We start from the raw sequence: 27,784 nt of genomic DNA, 5'->3' as shown, positions 1-27,784 counted from the left end.
CAGTTATAGGGTTTGTGGATCTCTGAAATTTTAATTATTATAAAAGCAAAAGGGCTATTATTAATTATTTGTTAAAGAGCTTGAAAATAACCCTGAAAGCCAAAATGCATTTGCGTACAGAAAAGAGGAATGACAATGTCTAACAATTTTTGTACTGTCTTTCTTAATTGGTGAATGGTGATACATAAGTAGACATATCTGATTTGGTTGAAATTCTATACAGGACTGAGTAGGTAGTTGGATCAGATTTAAGGATAATTGACAAAGGAAATTTTTGCACTTTGGTATTTTTCGAAGTTAAAATGTAAGGATCTGACAACAAATGTTAACCACTTCTTATTTTAAGTCTCTTGTATTGTATTTGATAATTCTTTAGCGGGACGCAACCACTAATATTAAAAAACTTCTGACCATAACAAAATTATCAAATAAAAAAATAAATACACATATAGAAACAATTTTACTGTTTATGATAGCCTCACTCTTTTTATAAATAAATCCAATTCTTTGGTAAAATTTAAAAAAATGTTCAAACACTCTAAATATTTAAGTAGAATTAATATTGTACAAAATCTATGAGTGAACTAAGGAATTTTAAAGTAATAACTGTTTTATGTTGAAGCTTTTTAGATCATGGTTTAGGAATGAAAACATCAAACCTACGCTGACCTTAACTGCAGAAGCTCTGTGGCCCAAATCTTGCAGAATTAAGAATAACGAGTTGAATGCAGAAATGAGTAGCTAATAGTATTCGAAACATTTCATGGAGAATATATACAGGTGAATAATAATTAGTGTTGTAGGCCTTTGACATTAAAAGAGAGTAGACTTTCCATTCATATGAAGATGTGTTACAGAAAGTTTAGTGCGGTGAAGTACAGCAATATTTGTATAGACAACACTCCTAGACAATTCAAAACTTGACAATACTAACTTGCACTAAGTTCTGGGAGAGAACAAACACAGCTACTTCTGCCATGTGGCTCTTGTTCTGGAAAAGTAAAAACACAATCTTTTGAGTTTGGTTGTTCTGGCAGAGTACAATCGCCATTATTTATACCAGTGGTCTTGTTTTGGAAGAGAATGAAAGCCATTACTTTTGCCAGGTTGTCTTTGTTCAGAAAGAATACAAACAACATTACTTATACTTGGCTTTCCATGTTCTGACAAAGTACAAACATTTCTATTTGTCTTTGGCTGTTTCTATTACGGAAGATTACACACACCGGGGCACTACTTGTGTTTGGCTGTTCTTGTTTTTGCTAAGTAGAATCACTACTCATGCCTGGCTCGATTGCTTTTTTCCGGCTCCCAATTTAAGTTACCGCTGGTTGTCCGTATTCTTGTTTTCTTTCTATATCTTCTCTACAGTTGCTAATTGGCAAATCTTTGCCTAAGAACTAGTTAAAAAGAAAGCTGCACTCTCTTTTTAATTACTTGTGTCTATTTCTTTGTTTCCTATTACAGCCCCTAATTCATTTTAAACATTAAATGCTACAAACATTAGGCCACGTAAAGTAAACTAAATTACCGTTGTAAAGGACTTTATGTCACAGCCGCGTATTTTACAATACAGATGACAGGACAGATACCAAAACAGCTCATCTCGGTTCGTTTTCTTTGGTCCTATATTCGGTTTGGTACACTCGAGCCATCCCGCCAGCGCAGCGTCGTAAATTTTCGTATTCTTAGCGATCGACAACACGTTTTAATAGTTATGCTGAAAGCTTACGAAGGTTCCTGTCGAAACAAAGCCACATATTTATAATAATGGACTAAATGTGAATAAAGAATATTCTTAGCTCTGGCAATAATTGCGTGATGTAAATTAAGTTACAAAGATTTAATGCTCTTTGTTCTCAAATACGACTTCGATAAAAAAATTTATTTTTGTTATATAATCAATTTTTGGTGCATAAATAAAAAAGAACAGATTTTTGTAGCGTTTTTTATGTTGAAAATGTTCTAAATTATACTCTTAGGTTGTCCATAAGGACGAGATGGCCCTATAGAGTCCCTTTAAGCCTTATTCTGCCCGTCTTTATGAGCCACTGGCCTATGCGAGTATGTTATTAATCAAAGCAAGAGGGAGAATCGGTACATTACAATGTCGATTGTACTTATAAAAAGCGATACGGTTGCCCACATGTTTTGAAACGACACTATCTCTTAAGTCCTATCCGCTCTGTCATCGACACTTCCATTTAACTAGTAGCTCATTAATTTTATACAAAGCTAATAGTGAGTTTGTATTACAAAGTTAAAAGCCCATAATCTGCGATGAGAAAAGTAGTAGCAATTACCCTCTAGTAGTAGTTTATATTTCATCGGATGGGCTAGATACTACTTAAATTTAAAATTAAATTTAAAGCGTAGCAGCTAGTTCTTTTATATAGCTGTATCTTATAATTTTTATGCCTTTGGTTGAGCACCCATACCTTTCTTGGCACTTGTTAGTTTATACTAAATTGTCTGTTAATGCACGCTAAATATAAACTGTTTGCCATATTTGAAAGAGCGCCAATAACATTAATCTTTTATTACAGTTTAATAATTAAAATGTTGATAATTTGCGCTCAATGGTCTACAATCTAGTTGAAAACCGAAACGAGGAGCCTTTAAGAGGCTAAGAAAAGTGAGTTCGATTTTCAATGATACATAACAGAGGCCCAAATTTAGAATTTCTTGTTGTAATATACAATAATTTTTTTAGCAGACTAATGGTTTATATAAAGAGATAGGTAAATGTTTATTATAGCCTAGACTCAAATTGTTTTTAAAGATTAATATAAAATTCCTACATAACAGTATTAAGGTTTTCTTTTGTAAATGTTATTTCACTGAAAATTGTTTTAAGCATGAAACCAGGCTGGAATAATTTAAAACTAATATGTTTACGGTATAAGAACGATTTATAATTTCTTTCCTGTAGTTTGTATAGTTTAAATTATTCATTTCGCCCAATAATTATAATTCTTTTACTGATCGGATTTTGACATCTATAAAAAAAATACACATTACTTTTTGTGTAGTGAGTGTCAAAGTAACTAGTTCTTTTTTAATAAATACCACATCAGCTGACTAACAGCTGTGGAAGATGCCAACATTCGTCTGCTCCGGTTTTATTTATTCTTGTTGCTCGTTGTTTGGATCTGGATCTGGTTCTGGTCTTATACTAATTTCTTCTTCCTGTTCCTGGTTAGTGACTACAGACAAGTGATGGTGATTCGTGAGAGGAATTCAACAAATTATTGCAAATAACTGGAGTTTCATGAGAATATAAGGAAAGGTTATAAAAAGATTTGCTTAATTTTAAAATGGCTGCAGACGACCCACTATATTTAGGTCCATGGGAAAGAGATAGAGTACTTGGTACTGGTGGATTTGGTATAGTTACACTCTGGAAGAATAATAACAACCAAGAGAAAGTCGGTAAATATTAATAAATTTTGAATTAGTTTTAAATATAGTTTTAGTCATAAAACTCTTAATGGATAATATTTACTTGTAACAATCGATAACAACATTTAACAACTTCATATACATTTTACATAGTACACTATATACCTGTATGTATATATATATATATATATATATATATATATATATATATATATATATATACACGTACACACAACCAACTCTATTATAGTACTTGAATTTTTAATAAGTTTTTAATAATAATTGTATACTGGTGTAGATAGAATAAATATATTAATATTGCATATTGTAGTATCTAGCCTACTTCTAAATTAATAGACTAATTCCAGCCTATTTCCACAACGTATTTTAGGTGTTCACAAAAAATTATGTATATTGATAAATATTTACTTAAGCAATTTGAAATTAGTTGTTTTTTCAACTTGAAAATACTTATCTCTTTCCATCCCAGCATCTGGTTTTCTGGGAATATGTTCCAAAAGTCCCAGTGTCCGGTTTTACAGACGTTCAGAAAAATTTTAAAAAATGTATTAACTCGGATATATTTATAATAAAATATATAAATAATATAAATTATATAGAAATGTTCGGAATAACATTTTCTATTGTAATATTTTATTATAGTACAACAACTTACTTACTTCATTGCCTTTGTGTTGCGTCATCAAGTGTGTTGACTTTTGTCAGTTGTATTTGTTTGTGTTTCATTTCAGCGTGTTTTTGATATGTTATTGAGGGGTTATTCGTGTTTGTGAGTTATTTCATAGTTTTTATGTGGCGAAAGGAATTATAATATCACTTTGTAGGTCACTAGTTAGTGATAATACAATTGGTAGTTGTATTTTTGATGTGACTGACAAATCGGATGATTTGTTTGAAAATAGTGGTAGCTCTTCTGATATCGTGGACGATTCAGATGCTGATCTTCATTGGAATCTAGATCAGCCTAACACTTCAGGTATAAATTTACTTTCACCTAATCTACCTAAAAGGCCTATTAGACATCATTTGGTTATTACTTAGTGACTCTGTTGTGGACAGTGATAATGGATTGAACTCTTCAACATCTAGAACTAGAGGACACCCAAGAAGGCAAGATATCATATATACTGGGTGCTTCAAAAAAATGTATACGCACTTTAAACTATCGTAGTTTTCCCGCTCTACAAGGCTAATGTTATATTTCTTCGCCAGGTGACAGCATAATCGTCCCTTTATGTTATATTGTTAGTTGGAATTTGTAATAACATGGCGGACGTACGTTTGAGTTTTGAAGAACGTAAGCAGGTTATTAAGTGGTACTGGAAGTTTGAGAATGTAAATGAAGTTCAAAGACAGTGGAGAAGGGATCATGATACAGAACCACCTTCAAGATTAACAATTACACGCATACGAGACAAATTCGAAGTTCATGGAACAGTGTGTGATGTGCATAAAGGTCATTCAGGTCGACCTCGAACAGCTACAAGTGATGAGTCTTCAACGGCAGTCCTGGAACTGTTTCAACGCTCTCCTACACAAATCTTCAAGGCAAGGGGCACGTGAAAGTGCTAGCAGCGTGCTACGCATTCTGAAGAGAGGCAAGTATCGTGTTTACATTCCAAGGCTGGTGCAGCAGCTAAGTGACGACGATTCAGATCGAAGGTTGCAATTTTGTGAATGGGTTCAGGAGATGGTGATACGTGAACCGGAATTTATGGGTAGCATCATTTGGTCGGATGAAGCCCAATTCAAACTTAATGGAACTGTAAATAGGCACAATTGTGTTTACTGGGCTGAAGACAATCCTCACATTACAATTGAAAAAGCTGTAAATTTGCCTGGTGTAAATGTGTGGTGCGGTTTGTCTTCAAGGGGACTCATTGGACCTTTTCGATTTGAAGGTACTGTAACTGGTATTAATTACCTAACAATGCTTGCTGATTCCATATTTCCTACCATTCGTGCATTATACGGTAATGATAATTTTTATTTTCAACAAGATGGTGCCCCACCGCACTATCACAGGGACGTACGAGCTCACCTGGATCAAAATTTGCCGGGCCAGTGGATAGGACGCAGGGGGCCAATCGAGTTTCCAGCACGCTCTCCAGACCTTAGACCACTGGATTTCTTCTTATGGGGCACAGTAAAAGATGAGGTGTACAAACGTAAACCACGTAACCTGGACATTCTTTGGAATGAGATTCAAGCTGTGTGTAGAGAAATCTCATTGGACGTTTTGATACGATGTACAGAATCAGTGGTGACTCGTACTCGGAATTGTGTTGATGCTGCAGGTCACCAATTTGAACAGTATTAACATTTGTTATTTACGTTTCATTTACATTGGACTTTAAGCTTTCTAATTTCCTGAAATTTTACTTTGTAGAACGGTAAATAAATTTTCTATGGATGTTCAAAGTGTGTATACATTTTTTTGAAGCACCCGGTATATAAACAGTTGTTAGTTAGGATTTATTTTCAAAGCACATTTCAAGTATGTATTGAAGTATTTTAACCTAAATGCTGTAAAAATCTATAATGAACAAAAGTAATATATCTAAACCTAATTAACAGCTACACATAAATCAAATTCCTTAATTGTTGTTACGTTATAATAATTGATTCATATTAAAAAAATATCAATTAAAAAATCATTTGTATTCAATTAAAGTACCGTAAACAATTAAATTATTCATTCAAGTTGTAACATAAATTTCATATTTTGTGTTTGAACTTTGAGTTAAATTTAGGATCTATATGATATAGAGTGTTAAAAAGCTTCAAAAATGTCTCAGTGACATTTTTTATGGTTTAAATGTAAAAGAGAATTACTTGTCAGCAAAATAGGACATAAAACGTTACTCATTTGTGCCATCAGAAATTTTCACAACCTCAATAGGCGTACCATAACGAATAAATGGAAAATATTAGACTGTGTCTTCAAAGTGAATTTTCAATATCGTCAACTTGTAATGTAATTGTTAAGATCTTATTAAAATAAAATGAACAAAATTGAGCTGTTCTGGAAAAAAATAATGGTCAAATACCAAAAATGTATTCTTTTTTCTACGTAAGATTCAAACTAACATTATCTAAAAAAGATAAAAAACTATTACATGAATACTAAATGATTTAAGTAGAATTATAGAGATTGTCTTATAAAGTATTTTATCCACATATCACTCACTCCACAGCATTTAAAAATATTTTGTTGAATGTCCGCTTGTGATTGGTTAATTTTAGGTTTGTTTATTTCTTTTTGAATAATTAATTTTTAGATAATCCTAATACACAAAGTGCCCATATACTTCATTGCCTAACTGTAGTAATTTATTTTACACAATAGTTTGATAGTTTGAATAAACATAGCTCCTAAAACACCTGTTGCTCTATCTTTTTGTGTTCTCTGAAATTCATAACTCTAAAATGATGTAGATTTTAGTGTTTTAATTTAGCATAAATGTTAATATCACTATATGCTAACCCATAACTAACAAATAATAAAAATCAATAATTTTGTCATAGTGATTTTTTTTAACTTTAATGCCACATTTCACAAAAACCAATGAGAGAACAAACAACGTCCTCAAGACTTAACATTAGTTAAATAAAATATAAAAATAAAAGTCAACAAGTTTGTCTCTATATGAGTATTTCAAGCTATTTCTTAAAATACAGTGTCCTGCTTATTAAGTTACTTAATACTCACATGAGTTGAAAGGTGAAATGTTTGTAGTGGATCAAACAGCCACAATAAAGAGATTGTTTTGTGACAAATCTAGATAATATGTCTGGATTAAAACGTTTTAATATTTGATAGCTAGAATTTACTTTAAAATCTACTTTTTCTGTAAGCTCCTCTGATTTATTTGGAATTCATTGTATATAATGTATTTAATATAAAAATTTGACAGTAAAATATGGAATATTAACGTCAAAATAGATCCGGCCGTTGGAAAGTCCTGCTGGACAAATGGATCACAATGAATGTACTTAAAATCATAGTAATTTTTATGGATGATTGCATATACCATTCAATACAGCTGTCTGTGTGAATCACAATTAATAAATATTAGTTTAGGTTTATGCTATGTTTAAAGCAATCAAGAAATGTCGTTGGGGAATGGACAGTATCATGACGCAGAACCATAAGGAACGATGGGCGCGCGAGGTGGTCATCATGCAGCGTTTATCCCACCTAAATGTAGTGCGAGCAGTTCAGGTGCCAGCAGAGCTACAGAACCTGCCTTCCGATCTGCCTCTGTTATGCATGGAGTTCTGTTCGGGCGGCGACCTTCGTCAGGTTATATTATTATTAAATAAATAGTATAAGTAAATACACCAAATTTTATCTTAAATTCTAGATTAAACTGAAACTTTGACAGTTGTTTGAATTCAGAAAAAAATATTTTCTAGTCTCCTGTTCCAAAAGTTCTTGGTATAAATGTTAGTAATATACAAATAATTCAGTAAGATAAAATTTTATGTAGGTGCTGCAATAAATTTATATAAATTCATATTTAATATATTTTGCAGTAATGCTCTTTAAACAAATGTTCATCCATTGCGTTTGGTGATCTAGTTACAGAAAGTAAAAAAATATGGTTATTTATAACAGGTCACTATATATGTAAACCTTATTATGTGTAAAACATTTGTAAGATTTTTATACCTAGTCATCACTTTTACTTGGCTTATTTTGTATAAAAACAAATTACAAAAAACAAACATTTTGTATATGTATACATATATATTTAAAACAAATAAATTAATTGCTCTGAAAACACATTTACAATATTTCACTCTCTAAAAGTTACTGAATATTGCTATATCATGATACACCCCTTAACTCTTCCTGTTAAAGTGCTAAAAGAGCACTGTTACACAACAAAGACACAGAAGTTCCAAAACTACAACCTCCCAATCTTGCTTGTTACTGTCCACTGTGATTGTATTTAGAAAGATGTAGATCCTTTACTAGCCAGTTGTGTTGGCCTTTGACACATGCTACTTCTAGATTGTTTCAATACCAACAGAAAATAAGTGATGGTTTGTAATTATTTTTTAGTTTAAAGTATGCAAAACATCGTGTTAATAAAAAATTTCATTTTTTTAAACTAGTAAGAATTCTAAAATGTACTTTATTAAAAAATGTTTATTTTTTCTCCTTAATCAGTTTTTTTTGCGTAAGAAACTTACATTAAACCACCAGCCTTTCATGGATCTAAGAAATACTTTTCAAATATACCCTTTGCTCTTAAAATCAAATGAATTTGATACATAAAAATGTCTTGTAACATTAAAAGGATTAAGGAATAAAAAAACACGTCAAACATTGAATTAGAAGGTATCTTCATCAATAAAAGATTTATATGATCTGCTCTTAAATTTCATAAACTGTGGTAGATTGGGAGTTGATCAGTAATCAAAATGTATTTCATTTTCTCAAATAATAACAAAAATGAATATTTTCCAAATTTAATTCATATTAAAACATAAGGTAATTGAACTTTCTAAACAGATCCTGAACAAACCAGAAAACTGTTGCGGGCTGCGAGAAACTGAGGTGCGATGTTTACTGAGTGACATCAAGGCTGCCGTGGAGTACTTGCACTCTCAGCGCATCACACATCGTGACCTCAAGCCAGAGAACATTGTGCTGCAGGAGAAACCCGATGGACCGGTTTGTACTTTTTTGTGACATGTTTAAGGAAAGTGTAATTGATGATGAGTTAAAAATTGTTTTACATTTGGTAATAACTACTATTTGTAAATATCAGACCAGGTAAAGAAACAGGGAATATATGGAAATAGAAGAGAAAAAAATAATAGGAATGATGTTGGTCATTTCAATCAGCTCTAGTGGTCATCCACCCACTTTACTTGGAGAACCTTAGTTGTTTTACAAAATAAGTAGTTTAAATATAAACTGCAAACTCAATTAAGAACCCTGGAATGATCATAGTCCATGCCAAGTGAACATGCATGATGTCATTACCTTTAACATGGTCAACATTATACTCTGAGACAGTGTAAGCCTCAGTGACTGGTTACCTAATATTTGGTCACCAAATGTAAGAAACCCAGTAAGGTACATACTGATTGTCGTATAATAGGTTTATATACAATATGAATATAATTGCTCTACTGTATTCTTCAAAAGCAATGTTTAACAACTATACTCCTAGATGCCACAGTCCAAGCAACTTCAGTACCCGTGAGTTTGGGTATCTGACAAAGCACTGGACATATGCTAATACTCTTGTTGTTTTGGGAGGTAATTCATAGAAAAATGGATGAACTGGACATAATTTAAACTCCACTCTCGAGTTCAGAGATAAGCAGAATTAACTGATGTCTTTTAGCCTTTTAATGCTGGATTGTTGCAATTCTCCATAATTGGAATGGTTACAGAACTGCAACAACAAAAAATTATAAGTTTCTACTGCAACTGTTATGACAACGTGATCATCGCAATGAATTCTTGCCGTTACAATGTATTCTGGTTTTGTATTGGTAGTGAAATGTGAACTGGAACGGTGAGATAACCACAATACTGCATGTTGCAACGTTCAAACTAATCCTTATAGTATTAATTTTAATATACCACACTTTATGCATTTGTAGTAATATTGGACCTATACATAATTAAATACATCTTGTTATATCAATAAGGTTTTAATTTCAAGTGTTTAAAACAATCCTAAAGATTTTCAGTTACTAGTTATAAATATAACATTGGTATGTCCTTTAACACGTTCACGACGTGGTTAATTTCTGGTTTTTTTTATCGTTAAAACTTTTGAATTGTAATAGCAAAAAACAATATTTTTTTACCTTAAATTTCTAGGTTTAAAGAGAAAAGTATGTAAGCTTTGCAATTTTGCCCAATGGGTACCTAAAAAATGTATTGACCATAAACATTAAGCAAACGTGCGCCTGATGGGGGTACACGATAGTCTAGGGTATGTATTTAAGTGCGGGATCAAATTTAACCAACCACCAAGATAGGCAAACAATGAAACTGTAATGAGAAAATGCATAGCAATGTGTACTCCATCGAGTGCACTACCCCATTTACGAAAGCCTGGTATGTACCCGATTTGGTACTCAACAGCAGTTCTGGAAGATCACATCTTTCCGATGCGGTATACATTGTCATGAATGTGTTACTTTGGTTATATTACAACAAAATGAATCTGAGATACACAAAGTAATAAGTTACACCGTTGCTGAAATATAACACAAAATGAGTATGAAAACAGAAATGACGCCTGGAACTGTTCCACGGCTGTCATGAACTCATTGCATTGGTTCTGCACTTTTTAAAGTAATTTAACTTTCAAGTGTTATTGGCAAGACCATAAGTAATTAATCAGCAACTAATCATGAGAATATAGAATTGTTGGTATTTAAGTTTATAAGAGATTTGGTATTTAGGAATATAGTGAACAATAATTTTCCCCACAGATGGTGTACAAACTGATAGACCTGGGATATGCCAAAGAGTTGGAGACCTCAAGTATGTGCTGTTCATTTGTGGGCACGATGCAGTACTTGGCCCCTGAGTTCTTCACTAGTTCAGGGTATTGTATCAGTAATTAATGTTGTGCTTGAGTTCACATTAATATAATATTAATACTTGTTATTGTTACAAGTTAGCGGTAATATACTCAAATTCTTTGAAAGTTGTCCAAGATCGGTTGTTGTGAAAAAAAAACATTGATGCTGTGCATGAGTTGATAAAGAATAATCATCATGTAAGATATCATGAGATTGAGACTTCAGTTTAGTATGCCATTAGCATTAGTATGAAAAGCATAAATAAGATTTTGTATGAACAGTTGCATGTAAAAAATGGTTTTCACATTAAATACTGCATAACATGACAAACGCTCAAAAGGAGGCTCTTGTTAAATTGGTGCAAGAAAATGTGGAACAAATTCGCTCAAGGTGCATCAAAAACAGTTTTTTAATATCTGCACAGGTGATGAATCGTGGATATACTCATATGATCCTGAAACAATCGACCATATGGATCTTTTGAGATGAGTCAAATCCAACCAAAGTTGTTCGTGGAAGAAGCACATCAAAGCAAATGGTTGCCTGTTTCTTTGGCATTATCGGTCATATGGTGACTGTGCGATTAGAGCAACGTAGGATGGTCAATTCGGAATGGTACACCACTATTTGTTTGCCAGAAGTCTTTGACAAACTTCGGAAAAAGTCGAAGAAAAGACGCATAATCTTTATCATGATAGTGTGAGTTGCCATAGATTGACTGAAGCAATGGAGTTTTGACGAGGCAAAACATTGAATTGATGGGTATGGGTGACTTGGTACCTAATGATTTTTTTTGTTATTGAACATCAAGAAAAAGCTTGGTGGGCAACGGTTTTCTACACCTGAAGAAACAGTTGTTGCATTCAAAACCTATGTTTTGAAAGTACCTGAATTGGAGTGGAACACGTGCTTTGAAAATTGATTTAACGCATGCACAAGTGTATCAATCTTCATAGAATATTTTGAAAAACAATAAAAACGATTTTGTCCTTAAATTCTTTTATTTTCATCCTTTAGACCAGAAACATAAATAGCAGCTCTCATAGTAATTGTATTTATCTTAATATCCACAAAATCACTGATGTAAAATTGATTAAGAAGTGTCTTATGTAGGCTACCACTTGACATTCAAGTGTCATTCATTTCATGACGTTGGTAAATTATATGTAACACACAATGAAAATACTGAATGGAAATAAACCAGTCCAAAACGAACTATGAGTAGTAGAATACATGTATATGTTCAGAAATACAATAAACAATGCATACATGTTAGTTACAACCAAAGTAGGTGATGAAAACTTGGTATTAGAAGCAGTCTATGAGAAACCCATAAACATGGAAAAAAATTGACAGGTTTTTGATTGCTATTTAAAGAGTGTGTATATCTTATATAGTTATATTACCATTAGAGGTTCCTGAAGTATTACAAAAACTTACCTAACCTAAGCACTTTTGTACTTAGTACTTACCCATGGTCCGGCTACCCTCTTAATCATCGAGTCCATTGACTAGTTTCATTTATCCTTATTCAATTCAATAAATTTTATTACATCTATAATAATCATAAAAAATAAATTAAGTCTAAATACAATGTACTTATGAAATAGTAAAGCTTTCATTTCAATGTATATGGTATTTACAATTCATTGTAAATACTCCTTTAAATCTAAAACTTTTGCCACGTTTAGACTTATTTAATTTATTTTACATGGTGGTAACATGTATTGTAACACTATTTCAATATATCACCAAAATAAAAACTACATCTTGTAAGCCATGCTGTCATTTGATGACTGAGGACATGGTCTGGTGATTTGATGTGAAAGTGTATGTGCGTACTATAATGAATGAATGGATTTATAATCAACCCATCAGAGGCCGGTTCTTCAGAACCAGTCTGAGTATAGAAGTTAATAAACCTGAGCTCTATGGTATAAAGCCTCTCACACTAGAAATCAGGTGTTCACTTGTGTTCATATTATGTAGTAGTTGACGGTTGCTTTGCTCTTTAACAACAGTTGCATAAACATCTGGCACTGAGTTGATAGTTTACACAGCTACGTTACTGTTGATTCTTTTAGTCAGGTTAGCACAAGCATGTTATTGTACCTCACTATTAATGAGTCAATATATTATATGAAACATGTTTTGTGTATGGGCAAGATTTATTTTCTTTACAAAATAAAATTATTTATTTATTTTCTGAAACAAATTTGGTTTATTTGCCAATGTCCGTCATTATCTGTATGATTAGAAATATTTTTATATTTTTTATAAAGTGAGATTAAGTATCCACACGCATTATTTTATATACATATTTGGTATGAATTGAAAGCTGTACACTCTAGATGTCCTTTTTGTGGATTTGGAATACAGCACACTAAAGAGCCTACGCCCCAAGGGCTTCCAAATTTCCAATGTTAATCTTATGAGAGTATTTTTGTTTAGTTTAAAACAGCTGACTACTAATAAAATACGACATAATATGTTACTCAGCCAGTTATTCTCAAAACCTTCATCAAATAACATCACCTGATTAGTTATAACATCCAATTTATATCAGAGTGTTTCCTGATTGGCAGTTTGTTTTTGTAGATATTCTTCATCAGTGGACTACTGGAGTCTGGGTCTGGTATCTCATGAAGCGATCACCGGTGTTAGGCCTTTTCTACCTAATGCTTCATCTCCTGTAGATTGGTCAGTACTATGTTTCTAAACGAAGTTTCTTTAAAAACTATAATAGACATATAAACAGTTCTAAAAGATCATCGTAATATTATAATAATATATCTACCAATGTGCAAATACTAAGTTTTGCAATTTGAATAATCTATCAGCTCTTTTGCTGTAGATATATTTATTTGAAAAAATTTTAGGTTATCAACACATAAATATCTGGATGGAGCATGGAAAATCTATTTGCTATCATAATAATTGTTATGCAACAAGATGGTTAATATTACCTAAGTATTAATTATTTCCAGATAACTAGAACCGATTAAGTTAAAAATTAACATGAAGTGAAAATGTCAATTTGGTAATATTTTATATATACAGGGTTAATTAATTTTAATATTTAAGAGAGCTATTGATTAATGTAATGAAAATCATACCATGCTATTTGAATTTTGTAGGTTTTAACACTTTGAAATATCCTAAACTTGAACATTAAAAAAATTGAAATAACGTAACAATTGCAAAAAGTAATGTAACAATTGAAAGAGTAGTTGTTTAGTAACCTTGGATAAAAATTTGTATTTGGTAAAATATTTAACAAAGTAACAGTAAAAATAACTGTGAAACCGTACAAATTTGACATTTTGGACCACCGTGTATAGAAGAACTGTAAGAAGTGAAATAAATTAAAACTTATAAAAAATGATCAGTGAATAGAACTTTTAAAATGACATACGGCTTGACCTACCATTACATTTAGAAATCTTTCAAAAATATCCCCTACCCCACAAGAAAAATGTTGGTGTATTTTTGGATGTTAAACATTATTTTCACGAATTCTCTGGGGTCAAAATATGGGCATTTGTGTTAAAACAAAGAAGATAGGTTCCTCGGTTCAGCTGCTATACATTGCGGTGGTCTGTCCCACCTTGTATATTGATAATATATTTTCACCAATTTTTAAGTTTCAGAAATAAACATTAATTTTTACTAATTTATTTTAAATGTGTATATTATTGTACAGCTGAACATGGTGATAGTTGGGCAGTTATGGTATTGACATGAATTGTTTTTATACTGCTTGCATATAGGCCAAGTTGGATTGTATAAAGTGTATAAAGTTTAAATTATAATGATAAAATTTGTATTATGTGGAGTTTAAACTTTCCTTCGTGTCATGATCATTCTTGGAGACACTATTAATGAATGAAACAAACATGGAGTGTTAGCATTTGTAACCCATTACAAATCTATCAAGAAAATGACTTCCTGATGGCTGTCATATCCTTGTTATGGAAGTGTTGCAAGATGAATACAGAGTTTTAACATTTTCCTAACACATATCTGTATATTATATTTATGCAATAATTATGCAAAATAAGGCAAAATAATATTTATATCAAAATAAAGGCTTGAATTAAGATATAATATATGTTTTATTAATGTTTTTGTTTAAAATAGTTGTTTTTGGCAATACAGTTTTTTATAAATTAATTGACTACATTTTTATTTCTTTTATCAGATTACTTTTTGGTGTTTATATTCCTAAGGCGAACAAATAAATTAATTCTAGAATGCCACAAAAGCATTTAAATTTGATACTCCAATAGAACATGATAAGTTATCTGTGTGCAAACAATATAATCTGGTCTAATATGCAATACAGGGATTGATAAGAAACATATGTCCTATAATTTTAAATTTAATTAATAATAAATAGCAGGCTAACATTTGCTATTTGAATCTATACTTTATTAAATTTGACTTTACAGAACCAAATTTGTTATTTATGATTTATTGTGTGTCTCAGGATGCCCAAGGTTGAGAAGAAGTCCACAAATGACATTTGTATATATGAGGTTCCTGCATTAAAAAATGAAATTAAATACAGTCAACAGCTGTTTGTTGAAAACTTTATCTCTCAGTAAGTAAATAAACCTTAATAAATATAATTTTGAAGTAAATATGTCATATGCTAAGTAAAAATATTGTATGTTGTATCAGTGTTCAAAACTGAAAAGCTGATTTCTAAACTGTAAATAATGATTAAACCTTTTGGGACCATCCATTTTGGGAATGTGCTCCAAAACTGCATAGGTATATCAGCAAGCAGTATGGCTTTTTCTTAGAGTTGTTAAAAAACCATAAATATACCCCAAAAAAGATAGAAATCTATTTTTAATACCAAAATGTAAAGATATAAATCAATACAGAATTTTAAGCTTTAAAAAATTGAACAACAAAAAATATGCAACAATTCTAGGATGTAAAGAAATTCAAAGTAAATTGCAATTCAGTTAGGTTTTTAGTATGGTAATTATTTTTATTTTGTTTTGTATAACAGTACCAAACACTACTACTAACAAAACATCCATCTGGGTAATGAAGACAATTAGAATATGAAGTAAACAAAAAATTAAATTATTTGGATTTGTTTAGATGGTAAGATAAACTGTATGGAATAGATGATTTCTGAATATATCCTACACTACTATGAAGAAAAATGTACAAATTTATTTTATGTACAATACATTAGTGCAAGCGTAATTACTACCATGTGATGTCTACTTACTATATTCAATGCAAACAAAGATAAAAATTCATTTGTGTAATCATTGAAAATGGTGAACTTGATTACCATTCAGTTTTCAGTGATATATTCCGCAAATGGTAGTGGACACTAAAATATTTAAAAAACTGGCGATATGACAAGGGCATGTCCGTAGCAGAAAATACGTGACTGAACAATGTTACCACCTTTACCTCAATGCTGTTCCACTTGACTGGTGATATAACTAGCCCTAAAAGGATTAACTCAAATGATTAAACAAATTTTGTAATTGCCACTGAAGAATGTTAAAATTGTTTTCCAGCAACTAAGAATTCTGAAGTGCTGTATATTACTTTGTATTTTTGTAGTAGTATAAGATGTGCAGTTACAACCTTTTATTTGTGTATGGAACTACTTGTCAAATACCGCAAGTTTAATAGATGATAAGGCTTGTCAACTGTTGTAGTGATGACTCAACTCTCTTCAGACAAAACCTCTATATTAGATCAGAAACAAACATATTTCAATGAAACTGTAATTAGTTCATTATTTTAATTTTATTTGTTGTTGTGGATGTTCTGGATCAGGATTATAGGAATAAAAAATATAATATCTATACATAAAACTGCATTGTAATCTGGTGTTTGAACATAAAGTAAACCAGTATATGATTCTTTACAAGCTCATTAATAAATAAACATTAGCAAACTTCCTTTTTCTTTATTTTGCTTCATTTACTACATTGAGGTTTAACCCATAATTTAACCCATAACCTTTTACAGCTGTCTACAATAACTCCTTTCAGTTTATGAAGGATATATGATTTGGGAAGTCAGCAGGTTTGTTTAGAGGTTTCGGATTAAGTATACTAGAACCATTCTTTTCAAGAGCAGACTTGTTTAAAAAGTTAAGTTTTACAAAGTTCCTTGTAATGAGTTTTATAAAACAGGTTAAAATAATTTCACCCAGCTTTTAACCCTTTAAGGACCAAGGGACACGTGTCCCCAGAATAAATATTTTTTTCTATATGCCAGTCAAGTTAATATTCATAAATATTAATTGTTATCCATTCAAAAAGCTTAGAAATACATTTAAATAATATTCCCACTGTAAAACAAAGTCTCCTTTATTTGATTAAAAAATCTAATTATGCAATATAATTATAAATGTGTTTCTTAGTTTTATTATTTTTGCACAAACATTCTTAATGCAAATTTTGATGAATTGCTTGATGTATTATCATAATACAACATGATCAATATATTTAGGAAGAAAATCTGATAATATTATTTTTTATTTGCTCATAATTACACTTTTTTCGTTGGGACACATATGTCCCTATGGACTGTGAGGGAATTAGGTTGGCTAGCCTTATTGAGAACAGCTGACTACAGTTTCCTTCAGTTTGGCAAATTAGATTTTGAGGTTATTCCATTTTATTCTTCTTACTAGTTAGTTAGGGTATTGAATTGAAGTTTGTGAGATGGATTCTGTTAGTGAACATTTATTTTACATAAAACAAGATGAAATTTGAGAGCTCGAAAGCTGTACATCTCTTGAGTACCGACAAATGATAGCACTATGTCTAATTGGTGACTTCACAAATAGAATGCGTTCACTTCCCAATACTCCATTGTCAAGGAAATCTAAAATCAGACCCTCATTGAAGCCAGAACATATGAAAAAGACAAATATCAGACGTCGATGTGCTGAATGTACCAAGAACAAAGTAGAAAACCGAACAAAACTGTATATGTGTAATATGTCAGGTTCATTTATGCTTTACCAATGAAAGAATCTGCTTTGAACAGTTTCACTAATCAACATAAGAACAATGTTCTATTGTTATTTTTTATAATAAACTGACACGTTTTCGAACATGTATATTGATGAGTAAGTTTTGTAATTTCATAATTTTGTAAATAAAACAACTTTTTATTAAATAATATTTACTTCAATCACCTAAATAAACCTACAAAGACTTGTAAAATGACAGAAATATACTGAACTACTCAATTTACTAGGTTTTACTACAGTCCGCTTGGGACAAATATATGCCATTGCAGTATCTTTGTCAAGTTCCGTTACCGTCCGTAGGGACACATTTGTCCCATGCCATATATAATAAACTAGGTGTACTAATTATTTTAAATACAAATAAATAGTTTAGTTACATAACTGCAATATGTTTTACAAGAATAAAAACTTTTTTTTCATGCCGCATTTCTTATGGTCTTTATAGGGTTAAATGGACAGTATCTTTTTAATCTTGACTGCTTACTGTAGTTTGGGCTATGATGCAGAATCTTCCAACTTATAGAAATCTGACACTGTCGTTGGTTCTAGTTGAACATGTTTATTATTGACTTGCCCAACAGTTTCAACAAAATCCTCATAATCATATGTCTTTCCTTGTTTTTTGGGGAAAAAAATACGACGTGCTGTTGAAAGCTGTCAGCTGACATGAAAGTATGTCTTGGCTCAAATAAATCAAATGCATTTGTTTGGTGGATATTTCATTGCAATAAAGCATTTCAACCATGAAACTTAACACAGCAAAGTTCTTGTTTTGGCTTATATTATTGTCTAACCAAATAATTATTTTGTTAGCATCTCTTTGTTCATTACAAACATTTAGAAAGTACTAATTATGCTTCTTTCTATCTACTGGAAACTGTTTTATGCCACAACGTTGCCAAGGCACATCCTGGAAATTTGTCCTTATCAGCTAAAGTCTCTTAACTATGGTTAACTCTTTGTTTAAAATTCAAATAATCAGTAGTTGACGATGGATGATTAAACAGGATAACACAGTTTTGGACATTTGCGATTGGTGTATGTTACAAGTATAGAACATTATGTTTCATGAATTGGAATCTGTCTAATGTCTTGCAAGTAAAAATGTGTTTGTTGTTTAATTATTATCACTGTTATTTGCCTTTTGCTAATTATAAAGTTCACAAAGTTATCAATGTAGAATAATTTTGTAAAAGCAGTTTCACTATTATTATTATTATGTGATCATATAAGTGTGTTTTTCTGTAAACAAGCACAGAAAATAAAAACTATACTTAGTTATAGTTTTAAACCTAGATAGTATCTTAGGCCTGATATGTTCATATATACTAGCTTAGTTCTAAATTATGTTTTATTATTTCATAAGTTTTATAAGTTCTTAGGAGCACTTGGATGCAAACACTCTTGTACTAAAATTTTGCTGACACAATAAGTTTACTAAATTAAAATTTATATTGAACTAAAATAATACATTTTCCACTTACCAGATGCCTCCGAGAACAGTTGGAGAAATGGCTGCGCTTGGCGCTGGAATGGAATCCTAAGAAGCGAGGTCGTACCCAACCAGACAACAAACTTGGCATCTTCTCTTTGTTGGATGAAATTCTCAGTCAAAAGGTATTTTTTAATCTATTTTGGACAAAATTATTTGACACACTAACAGTGTGTTTCAATAAAGGGACAACACAAACTTCAAAAGAATTCTTTTTTTTGGGAAGAATACTTATGGATTAAAATGAATTTTTCCTCAATTAGAGATAGATTCCAAAAATGTTATTTTGCAATAGTTGGAGCATCACAGTAGAGGACAGAAGTCAATGACATTTCTTTAACTAGACAGAGGAGATCAAATGATAGTGGTGGAAGACTTCCACTGCTCACAAATTGTGTGCCAATTCATAGTTTGGATGAAGAACTTGAACGTCAAGATGAAGATTATTTGGATTAATTTTCCTATTTTACAGTATGTTTAATTGTGTACAGTGAATAAAAAAATCTGAATTTTCTAGCAAACAAGAAGTTTGAGTAAATATCCACCAAAATCATAACAAAAAATTACTCAAAATATGTTCCTTTATTTTATTTTTGAGCTTATTATTTTAGTTATAAGCAAGAAAATATTTATTTATATAAAAAATACAGTCATATTTTAGGTAAAATATGTTAAAGTTAGTTAGAATGTATCTAAATAGTAATATAAAAGTTTCTTTTGGAAATGTAAAATATGTAATAAAAAATATTTACAACATTAACAATTTAATTTTAATTAATGATTTTATTAAAAATATGGTATTTAGTATATTCAATGAAGATTTTACTGTAAAGACAATGGTAAAAATAATCATGCTCTATCATCTTTTATGGATTTAGTTTTAGAAAGCTTTAACCAAAGTTTTTCATTTTGTTCACAATTTAATTGCTGCTACTGGCACTACAGAGACCACAATAAATGCTTCTACAATGGGTTAAGGCTGCTGGGCAATAAATTGAATTCCAAGTACTAGTAAGTAAAAAACATTCCACAGAGTTATTTTCCCAAGCATTAGCAGATGATAAAATGAATATAGAAACTTATAAATTATCAATTAAATTTTTATTTTAAATGTCATTTGATATGGTACAAATGTTGACTTGTTGCAGATAGTGACAGTATTCTGTGTGAGCATGCTGGCCAATCACAGTTATCAAGTAGATAGTGCGACTGCAGTATCTACACTGCAGCTATGGGTATTTATCATTTCTTCTTTTAACAAATTCAGATACACTTTACAGTAAATAATCACAAATAGTTTAACAGAAACTTATACTATACAACCAAAAATTGATAGTGAAAAAGAATGTAAACTTGTATGAAAAGTTACATTTTGGCCATGGATAAAGTAAAATAATTTTTAATATTTAACATTTAAAAATTTGTTATGCTTATGAGATGTTATTTTTTTGGAAAATAATTTAATTACAGAAGATAATATAGTTCAATTAAATTTTGTATGAATAACACTGTCTTTTAATGTCATACAATGGTCAAAACCTCCAATGGCACGAGACTGGTTGTATCAAACTACCTTTTAGCTGTAAAATTGGTAAAAGACAATCTTACATGATGGGTGGCTTGAAATGTTCACAGAATAACCTATTCTCTAGAAATTTAATCTTAAGGCCGTACAACAGTACTTTGTTCACTTAAAAATTGTTTTGACAAATAACTGAGACAATGTGTAGTTAAAAGATTATTGAATCAAATTACAAAATGATAGCCTCAAAGATCTTTAAATTTTAAGATAAGTAATGTATTTCCTGTGGTGGTTAAAACTATTATACGTACCACTATACTCTTTGTGTATAGGTCTCTACGTTCAAGAAATCAATGTAAAGGTAATGGGTAAATGTAAAAATAAAGTTATAAGTTTAACTTAAACTTAAGTGGTGGTGTTTTAAGTTTAAAGTTGACCTAAAAGATAAAAGAAAACACCTATTTAAAATAAATTGGATCTAAAAAGAGGCTGGCTAGGACACTCATAATTTAAGTGTTTGAATCTTAGATTGATATTGCAGCATAATGTATTGTAGATAGAACGAGACACAAGACAACCAGTCAATGAGCAACTGCTGCTGCTACCTAGTGGCAAGCAACTTACTCAGAACAATATGGCCATCGATTGTTGGAATCCTAATGAGGTATGGATTTATGCTATTCTTTATCCACATAATATAAAAACAAATGTGTAGTATTGTGTAATTTTGTCGTCGTCCCTCATTGTTTATTTGTCTGTTTGTAATTTTTAATGTACTACAGGAGAAGTCTAATTGTACAGGTTGAGTAGGGGACGTCAATGAGTGAGTCAGTTTTTTTCAACCTGCCAATACAGGTAGACTAGATTCTTAGTGAATTTCAGCCGACTTTAAACTGTACGATCCTTACTGTACTTTATCTGGTTACTGGACTATCAATGAATTACCCTTTTCAAGGACCAGCAGTCCTATATAGTAACTATACTACACAGGACATCCTTATTCATTTTACACAACATTAATTTCATTATGTGTTTAAATTTATTATTGACTCTACCTGATCTAGGCCTAGATAGTCCTAGGAATTTGTATACATTTTATTTTTTACAGTTTATTGGAGTAGTAATAATATTAGATAAAAAACAAAAGAAATAAGTTAAGATACACATATTCAATCAAACAAACATGATTTGATGCACCAATAGCTTTAAAGGATACATCAAACTTGGATTTTGGTTTAAAAACAACAATAAAATATTTGTTTTAAGCATGAAATTATAAAGTAAAATTGTAATGGTGTAACAAAAAATGTTGTTTTATACCTTTTTTTATTCTATATTTAAAGCCTAATCATAAAAATCGTGCATTACCCTATTTAATAAAAAGTTTAAGTTTAAAAACTACTACACTGTACCTTAACAGAACATTTAAATACAAAAAGATATAGAAATTAGCATTTTTTTAATGAGTCCCGAAAAGGTTAAGGACTGGAATCTATCATATTCTTTAGTTGCTAAGAAAACAAGTTTAAGACACAAGGTTAAAAATACAAAAAATATTATTGTTGCTTTTTAAATTTGTTTTTATTCTTGTGCATTCATTTCATTTCATCCATATATTATTCATACATAGCACATTATGAGAGTATATAAATGTGAAGTTTTTCCATGTAGTGTTTATTCTCTAAAATTGTAAATATAACATTTATTCAATAAGACACACAGACTCCTGAATAAGTCAACTTTGATCCTGAATTAATATGACTATTTTAGAAATGTGTTCATTGAAGTTGAGTAAATCCTAGATTACTGATGGATATAAGAATTTCTGCTGCAATTGTTGGTTACATAATATGCTAGCTATTTAATAATAACGCCATATTCATGTTTCTACTTTGTTCACTTATTTTATACATAAATTGAAAATTATTTGGTAAATAACTGAGGCAATATATATTTAGTGTGCAACAGCGTGAGAAAATATTAACCTCAAAGAACTACTTTAAATGTTAAGATAGGTAGAGTAATTGATTTTTTGTGATGGTTAAAACTGTTATACATGAGACCATATTAAACTGTTCATAATATTTTTTAATACAGCATGGATCTTCTAATAAATGTTGTTTTATATTGCAAATCAATCAAGGACTCACCCTAGGTAGGTACAACAATGTATATACGTTTTAATAATAGATCTTTTTAATGTTTGTAACAGTGACCTCTAAGATTTCAGGTTCTTGTAATATACGAGGCACGTCCAGAAAGTAAGTGTACTGGTACTCTCACAGCTGCAGGGAATACATTTTTGACATGTTGGCAATACTGCCGTGTAGCCTGAATCCTCCCCTTCAAAAAGAGACCAATCCTAGGGTAGTGTGTTGAAAACTCTTGACACAGTAGCATCTCTCGCGAAAAATGTCGATCGTATCTCCCGCCAAGTGCGAAATTCGCGCCGTCATTCGCTACCTTGTTGTGAGGGGAAAAGCTCCGGTTGAAATTTGAGGTAAAAACTGTTTAGATGCCTCTTAGTTTCAGGCATGTAGTGGGTAACCCAAGTTTCGTCTCTAGTGACAATAGAATAGAGAAAATGATCGCTTTCGAGTTCGAAGCATTCCAAAAACTCTGGAGCTCTGCACTCGATCCAACTTGTGCTGTTCTGTCAGCTGTTTTGGGATCCACCTCGCAGATAATTTCCGATATCCGAGAGTTTCTGTGATTGTTTCGTGTACCAGGGATCTGGAGATTTGCGGAAACACCGCAGAAAGTTCATCTAACGTCAATCTGCGATCGTCACTGACTGCATACTCGATTTTTTCCACAAGTTTTTCAGTCACAGTTGAAGGTCTTCCGCTCCTCTGATCGTCATGCACGGAAGTACGGCCATTTTGAAACTCGTGACACCACTTGTACGCTCGTACGATTCATTGCTCTATTACCGTAAACAGTTTTCACCTCATTATAAATTCCAACCCGAGCTTTTCCCTTCACAACTAGGTAGCGATTGATGGCGCGAATTTCACACTTGGCGGGAGATACGATCAACATTTTTCACGAGAGATGCTACTGTGTTAAGAGTTTTCAACACACTACCCTAGGATTGGTCTCGTTTTGAAGGGGAGGATTCAGGCTACACGGCAGTATTGCCAACATATCAAAAATGTATTCCCTGCAGCTGTGAGAGTACCAGTACACTTACTTTCTGGACGTGCCTCGTATTTCAATTGTAACTTTGACGCTTCTCTATTTTTGTAATACATTAATTGAGATATAAAGGTCTATTATCTATACATATATAGTTATTTATTGTGTAGTTTTGTGTTGCAAATGAGCTTTAGTTTGTAAAGAAATTGATGAGCATGTATATTTTGTAAGACACTTAACTACTTATAATGGAATACAAATTTGCAAAAAAAATAAATCCCAAAGAGATAATAGGTATTAAATTAGAGCTAATTGAAAATAAGTGTTTATGACCAAAGCAATTAGTTTTAGATTAGGCCTAACAAAGCACAAAAAAGTATAAACGCAATACAATTTAAAATAAATTATTAAATGTGTTAAAATTAAGATATGTATTTCTATGCATTAAAAGTTGAAATGTTCTTCAAATTCCAGAGTGTAGAGGATTTTTAGAAATGAATGAAATATTGACGGAATGCTCTAACAGTTTTCCTTCCGATCCATAACTTTTAGTACCTTTCAGTTAGTTGGTAGGCTTGTTAAAAGATTGCTAAAGATTAAATTCTCATAATTCACATGAAAACATAACAGTTTTATCAGTTTTGATATTAATATTGGTTATTTGCAATTTTGGATTGATAAATAACTTATAATCAGGTCTCCTCTTTAACAAGGTTGCAAGAAAACAATTGGGTGATTGGTTAGCTATGAAACTTCAGCATTAATATCTTGCATTTTGGGGGAGGTTTGAACCCACTAATCCCCCCTGCTGGTTACAGTCTTGCTCTTAATTTTATGAAAGATATAATTAAAGTTATGTGTATAATTGCCTGACTAGACAAATTGTTGTTTTCATTGCAGATAACGATGCTGTACGTGTTCGACCAGACTACGTTCTCTCTGCCGTACGTAAAGGTAGCTGACCGCGTGCCAGCTCTCGTCCGTTGGCTCATGGAGAATCCCAAGGAGGCTCTGGAATATCACCATCAGAAACACGTGTGGAGACACGCTGTATTTTTCCTCCGACAAGAATATGAACTCTACCAACTCTTTCTGGAGGCTTATGCTGTAAAAATGTTAGTATGTTTAAGATTTTGTTTTTGATGATGAAATGATTGTGAAGGAAATCAGAATTTTTGGACATTTCTCATTGTTCAGTGATATAGAAAGTCTTTTCAATGTTGATTTTTTTTGTATCACTGATCGTTGACAAATGTGCAGAAAAAATCTGTTTCCTTCGTTTTTAAGAGATAAAATAATTTAAAACATTTAATCATAACATTTAATTAAAGTACTGTAATCCATGTCATAGTTTTATCAAATAGAACTACAAGAAGATTATCTGTGAGTTTGCTTTGATCCTTTTTTAAAGTTCGTATCTGTCTTCGCCCTTTGTTGATAGACTTTACAGTAGCTCAGAAATTAATAAAATTTCAGCTTCAATTTTGAAAAATAGTTTTTTACTGATTGAAATTCACTAAAGTTTCTTTGTTCAATTTTCTGATTTTAATTGTCGAAGTTCAAATAAAATTTTAATATAAAAATCCAAAATAAAATGGAGTTCAATCATGTAACTAAGCCTTTTTCAATGTAGCTTTAATATTACATAAGTCAGTTTACATGGTAAAACGACTTCAAATTGATACATTTATTTGTTGGCTGAGCGTTAGCGAAGCCTATCACTTTAGAAGCTGGTAAAACATCATTTCTGTTTGTCTATTTATCTGTCTGTCTGTCCGCACTATATGTAGAAAAGGAACTGACATATGAACTCTAAATTTTGCATAAAGTTTCATTTATATATGAGGAACACTGAATTAAATCATATAATTATATGAAGTGTTAAATTTCACTAAAGTAAATTCACATAGGTAATAAAAATTAATTTATCGACTTTAATTATAAATGTTTAGTTGAAGCAGGAGAATGAAATCTCAAACAACAGTTTTTAGCTCTTAGTTTATTTGTGTTTTACTTTTGATGGATAAATAAATAAAAACTCTTCTGTTATTAATTTTGGAAAATATTGTCTTGATGTTAAGTAAGTAAGATGTTAATTTGACATTCATAATTGAATAGTAGTAGTGATAATTACCTGCTTATTATGAAAAGTGCTTGCAATAATAAGTTATTTGATGTTTGCTGTAACATATAGATTAGGGGCCAGTTTGATATAATGCAATGATCAAACATGTAATAATATAGGAACCATATATACTGTGTTAGTTTGCCAGATTCATTGACTTGTCTTGGTTGACTAAAACAGATTCAGATATGTCCAGTGCCAGTCTTACATAACAAAATAAATAAGTACTATGTTTGACATTAGATATGTGTTCGTTCAACCAAAAGTACCTGGAGAAAATAATAACTGTATTATTAATTAGGTTATCGCTGCTAGAACAGAGCTATGAACTCTCTCAGCAAGAATCAGCAGTCGGTACCGAGATCGAGCACCTGGTAGCGATGCAGAAGATGTCCTCTGATACTCTTGAGTTTGACAGTAAATGTTATGGTCGCCACCTTGGTAGTATACCTTCATGTAAGTGAAGCGTTTGAATGCTATTAATCTAAATTGATAGTTTAAACTATATTTACAATATTTTTATTTTTTACCATTTTTACCTTGTTTACTATTAACATGGACATCAATGACACAAATCAGCGGATTAGAATTATTTCATTTTAAAATTACAATATTTGCAGCTAAACAAGATAATCTGTGTTAAATGATCAACTTATTTTTTGTTAGGAGAAGCATTTATAACTTGATATAAATACTAAACTATTTGTAAATGTAGATAATAATTTTGGTGTCAGGTTTCTATCTTATTTATACTTCTAAATCTTTTACTACTATCTTTTAAAATGTGGGCTGTAATAGATAATTCTGTAAGTTTTAAAATGTGGTTTAGTATATGTAAAATATTTTTTTTTTTACAAAATAATGAATAGAGCACCTACCACCAGCTGTTTTTTTTTTACAAAGAAAAGGTGCACTCTATGAGGTCAATGTTTAAGTTTTAAGTCTGCATAAGTTATAAGTTTAAGTGTGTTCTTACAAAAAAAATGTTTTTAGAAAGTTTGAAAGTATAACAAGATTTCGGACATTTGCCATCAGTATATGTTACAAAAAAATGTAACACTGTTACCAGGATTGAAATCCATCCTCTTCTTCAGGTGAAAAAAAGACCTTAAGGCTTTAAAAAACTAAAAAAATATGGCAATGGACTACCACTCAAAGTTAAAATAATTAAGTGGTACCTGACAAACTGAAGTGAAGTCCAGACTGGAGAGGATGAACCCAATTACTGAAGGTATGTTTAAAAAAAACTCTGTTCTTGTGAAAACATTAAAGACTTCCACTGTTGTTGTCAGTGGCTGGTCTGGGCAAGCTGATGACCGGTTGGGCCACAGAGATGAACAGCATGGCACAAAGAGTGGCCAGCTATCGGGAGGCTCTCACCGCCATGAGAGCTCGCGTTCAGGAGGCCCACAGACGAACCGGTTCATTGCAGGAATACCGAGACCCTGGGCAGAATGATCTTGTCGCTCTGGAGAGTTGGTATGATTTCTT

The 27,784-nt window shown here is 31.3% G+C and overlaps 1 protein-coding gene across 1 annotated transcript in view; it reads left to right on the top strand.

Annotated features, from left to right (window-relative positions):
- Nucleotides 1-3,108: 3,108 nt before the first annotated feature.
- Nucleotides 3,109-27,784, top strand: part of LOC124357717 (inhibitor of nuclear factor kappa-B kinase subunit alpha) — a 34,539-nt gene continuing 9,863 nt past the window's right edge. The window contains exons 1-12 of the mRNA XM_046809726.1: nt 3,109-3,432; nt 7,527-7,729; nt 8,948-9,109; nt 10,897-11,012; nt 13,588-13,689; nt 15,479-15,592; nt 19,504-19,633; nt 20,657-20,743; nt 21,587-21,694; nt 25,069-25,283; nt 26,595-26,749; nt 27,586-27,772. Of these exons, the coding sequence (XP_046665682.1) occupies nt 3,318-3,432; nt 7,527-7,729; nt 8,948-9,109; nt 10,897-11,012; nt 13,588-13,689; nt 15,479-15,592; nt 19,504-19,633; nt 20,657-20,743; nt 21,587-21,694; nt 25,069-25,283; nt 26,595-26,749; nt 27,586-27,772 (1,694 nt within the window). The 5' untranslated portion in view covers nt 3,109-3,317. The remainder of the gene's footprint in view (nt 3,433-7,526; nt 7,730-8,947; nt 9,110-10,896; nt 11,013-13,587; nt 13,690-15,478; nt 15,593-19,503; nt 19,634-20,656; nt 20,744-21,586; nt 21,695-25,068; nt 25,284-26,594; nt 26,750-27,585; nt 27,773-27,784) is intronic.

The sequence above is a fragment of the Homalodisca vitripennis genome, chromosome 3 (assembly GCF_021130785.1).
Source record: "Homalodisca vitripennis isolate AUS2020 chromosome 3, UT_GWSS_2.1, whole genome shotgun sequence".
Lineage (NCBI taxonomy): Eukaryota > Metazoa > Arthropoda > Insecta > Hemiptera > Cicadellidae > Homalodisca > Homalodisca vitripennis.
This window is presented reverse-complemented; position numbering and strand designations above follow the sequence as displayed.